This window comes from Babylonia areolata, chromosome 4 (assembly GCF_041734735.1).
Source record: "Babylonia areolata isolate BAREFJ2019XMU chromosome 4, ASM4173473v1, whole genome shotgun sequence".
NCBI classification, from domain to species: domain Eukaryota; kingdom Metazoa; phylum Mollusca; class Gastropoda; order Neogastropoda; family Buccinidae; genus Babylonia; species Babylonia areolata.
In genome coordinates this window covers 37,637,497-37,640,460 of record NC_134879.1, presented here as the reverse complement: position 1 = coordinate 37,640,460, position 2,964 = coordinate 37,637,497, and the positions used below count along the sequence as shown (strand labels likewise).

Here is a 2,964-nt window from a genome sequence, read left to right as displayed (position 1 = left end):
GTTGTTGCTGTTATTATTATTATTATTATTATTATTAGTAGTAGTAGTAGTAGTAGTAGTAGTAGTAGTAGTAGTAGTAGTATCATTACTATCATCCTTGTTGTTGTCGTTGTTCCAGACGTCCCAGCAGTTGCGGCACGTGACGTCAGGCCTGTGTCTTCAGAAGAGACCAGACAGCCTTCATGACGTCATGCTGTACCCCTGTCTCCCTCTCGCCCCCCTGCAGAAGTGGACTCTGCAACGTCGGAAAGAGTTCAAATATACATGACCATGATGATAAACACCGTGTGTGTGTGTGTGTGTGTGTGTGTGTGTGTGTGTGTGTGTGTGTGTGTGTGTGGGAGACAGAGAGAGAGAGAGAGTGTGTGTGTGTGTGTGTGTGTGTGTGTGTGTGTGTGTATGTGTGTGTGTGTGTGTGTGTGTGTGTGTGTGTGTGTGTGTGTGTGCCCGATGATGGGAGCAAGCTGGATAGTTCTTGCTTTCTACACAAAAAAACCTTTTCCGAGGGCAGATTAAAAAAAAAAAAGAAAAAAGAAAAAAGGGTGGCAAGCATGACGCAAATATGTCCGAAATAAATAACAGACTCCAAATTTTAGAAAATTTATTTTCCCACATCCTATCTTCTGTAAAATGGTCTGCAAACCAACGTATAACAGGGACTAAGTAATTAAATGTATGGATAATTTCTCTGTGTGTGTCTTTTTCTGTCTCTGTGTGTCACTGTCTGTTTCTCTTTGTCTATCTCTGTCTGTCTGTCTGCCCCACCATCCCAGACCCCCAACCCGCCGCCCCCCACCCCCCTCTGCCTCCCTCCCCCTCTCTCTCTCTGTCACCTCGTGACATTCAATCAGCTGTGCACACGTCAGGCATCTGCACACCTCCTTCCTCTCCATCTGTATCCTCCAGCAGATATGAAGAACTGTTTTTGGATCAATTCGAAACTTCTGACAGCTCTTTAAAACTGGAACCGGTCTGCCGTTCCGTGCGAAGGCATCTTCTTCACGTCAAAGATTGAGACTGAAATTCTGATCGTGTATATATATATATATATATATATATATATATATATATATATATGTGTGTGTGTGTGTGTGTGTGTGTGTGTGTGTGTGTGTGTGTGTGATGGGGGGAAGAGATTTTTTTTAAGAACAGTTTCTAGTTTCTGTTTTTAGAATTTAAACTTTGAAAGCTCCATTGCGGAAGCGGAAGAAGAAGAGGAGTTAGACGGAGGGTGGAGGCAGGGTTAGGGGTAGATCTTTTCTTGAAATGCTTCGGAATTCGCTAAAGCGAGTGATACATGTTCATATAGATTCCACTCCCACCCCCATTTCTTCCTTCTCCCCCTTCCCGTCCTCTCAGTCTTTTATTTGTTTATTTATTCATTCATTTATTTCATTTGTTCATTTTTTGGGGGGAGAGGTGGGGGTATTTTGCTTCACAATTTTGGAGCACATGTCAAACACCTGTGGAGAAGTAAGAATCATGCAATGCACGCACAGTCATTATTATTATTATTTTTTTGTTGTTGTTGGTTTTTGCACCAGAATATATATATATATATATATATATATATATATATATATATATATATATAGTTTTTGCACCAGAATATATATATATATATATATATATATATATTTACAGAGGTGGTGATATCCTGACGGGCACCACAGAGAACAGAGCACTGATTTTTCCTGCGTTTAAACTTTATGTTTCTGTGTGTGTGTGTGTGTGTGATGGACACGTTTTCACTTGCTAAAAGCATGTTTCAAAGAGTGAAAATAAAAAAAAAAGAGAGAAAATTTGGCTCAACGCCAACTCGCTTGTTCGAGGAAGCACAGGCAATGTCCACATCAATTTTAGCCCTGAAGACGGAGTGAGTAGTGTTCACAACAAGGTGCGGACGTCCACCCCGTCAGTCACACAGGAGGGAGAGTGGAGGTGGAAGAGAACGTGGACACAACCCCAGGCCATGTTCAGTTTGTGATTTGGGTGGACAGAAGTCCCATCAGTGTGTTGTAAAACAAAGCGCCATGGCTTGTGAACGTCCGAAGCTGACCGTTCAGGTGAAAGGATCAATGCATGAACTGTGTTGGGGGACTTGAGGGTAGGGCGGGGGTGGGGGTGGGGGGATCCAAAGAAAGAAAATGTGCTATTAATGGATATCAGTAAACCAGCGTCTGTTTTTAAGATAACGGAATAATCTTCGTACAAAGGACTGCGATGTTACTAACAACAGTGGAATGTGCCCTGAACTGCACGGACGGAAGGTGAGTTGCATGTCGTGTACTGTTTGTGACACCAACCTGCAGTTTCTCACTAATATCGGCGAAGTCCACGTTTATTTTATTCCCCTCCACTCTGTGTGACTGGCGGAGTGAACGCCTTGTTCAGTATTGTATTGTACTGTATTGTATTGTACTGTATTGTATTTATCGTATTGTATTCTATTGTATTGCATCATATTGTATTATATTGTATCGTATTGTATTGCATTACATACATACATACATATATACACACACATGCATACATGCATACATACATACATACATATACACATATTTTTTTTCTTTTTACTTAGATTTACATAGAGTTGTTTTCCGATACAGGTCCCAAGGGTGCCTCTTCATCGGACTCTACTTCGAGTTCTGGCTGATAATGTGCGCCACTCCCGTTATATGTACTTTTGCCTTAAAAATCTTTAAACACAATTTCTTGGTCTGACTAGAATTTGTAGGATCGGGAACGTGTTCTTGAAAGTGTTTACAATTTTGCCAAAACAGTTTACTCATCAAGAACCGATTGTCGGCGACTGTATCAAATCAACCTCCGTTGATGCCTGATCAATAAAACATTCATATTCGTATTCATCGTTTTCTTCGTCTGCATGAAATCTTGGATTCATAACCTTTGTTGACACCTACCTCGACAATAACATCTCATAACCTTTGTTGACACCTA

General features: G+C 41.0%; 1 protein-coding gene across 1 annotated transcript in view; it reads left to right on the top strand.

Moving 5' to 3' along the window:
• LOC143281454 (polypeptide N-acetylgalactosaminyltransferase 5-like) overlaps nucleotides 1-268 on the top strand; it is a 37,497-nt gene extending 37,229 nt beyond the window's left edge. The window contains exon 12 of the mRNA XM_076586666.1: nucleotides 119-268. Within this exon, the coding sequence (XP_076442781.1) occupies nucleotides 119-268 (150 nt within the window). The remainder of the gene's footprint in view (nucleotides 1-118) is intronic.
• The last annotated feature ends 2,696 nt before the right edge of the window (nucleotides 269-2,964 follow it).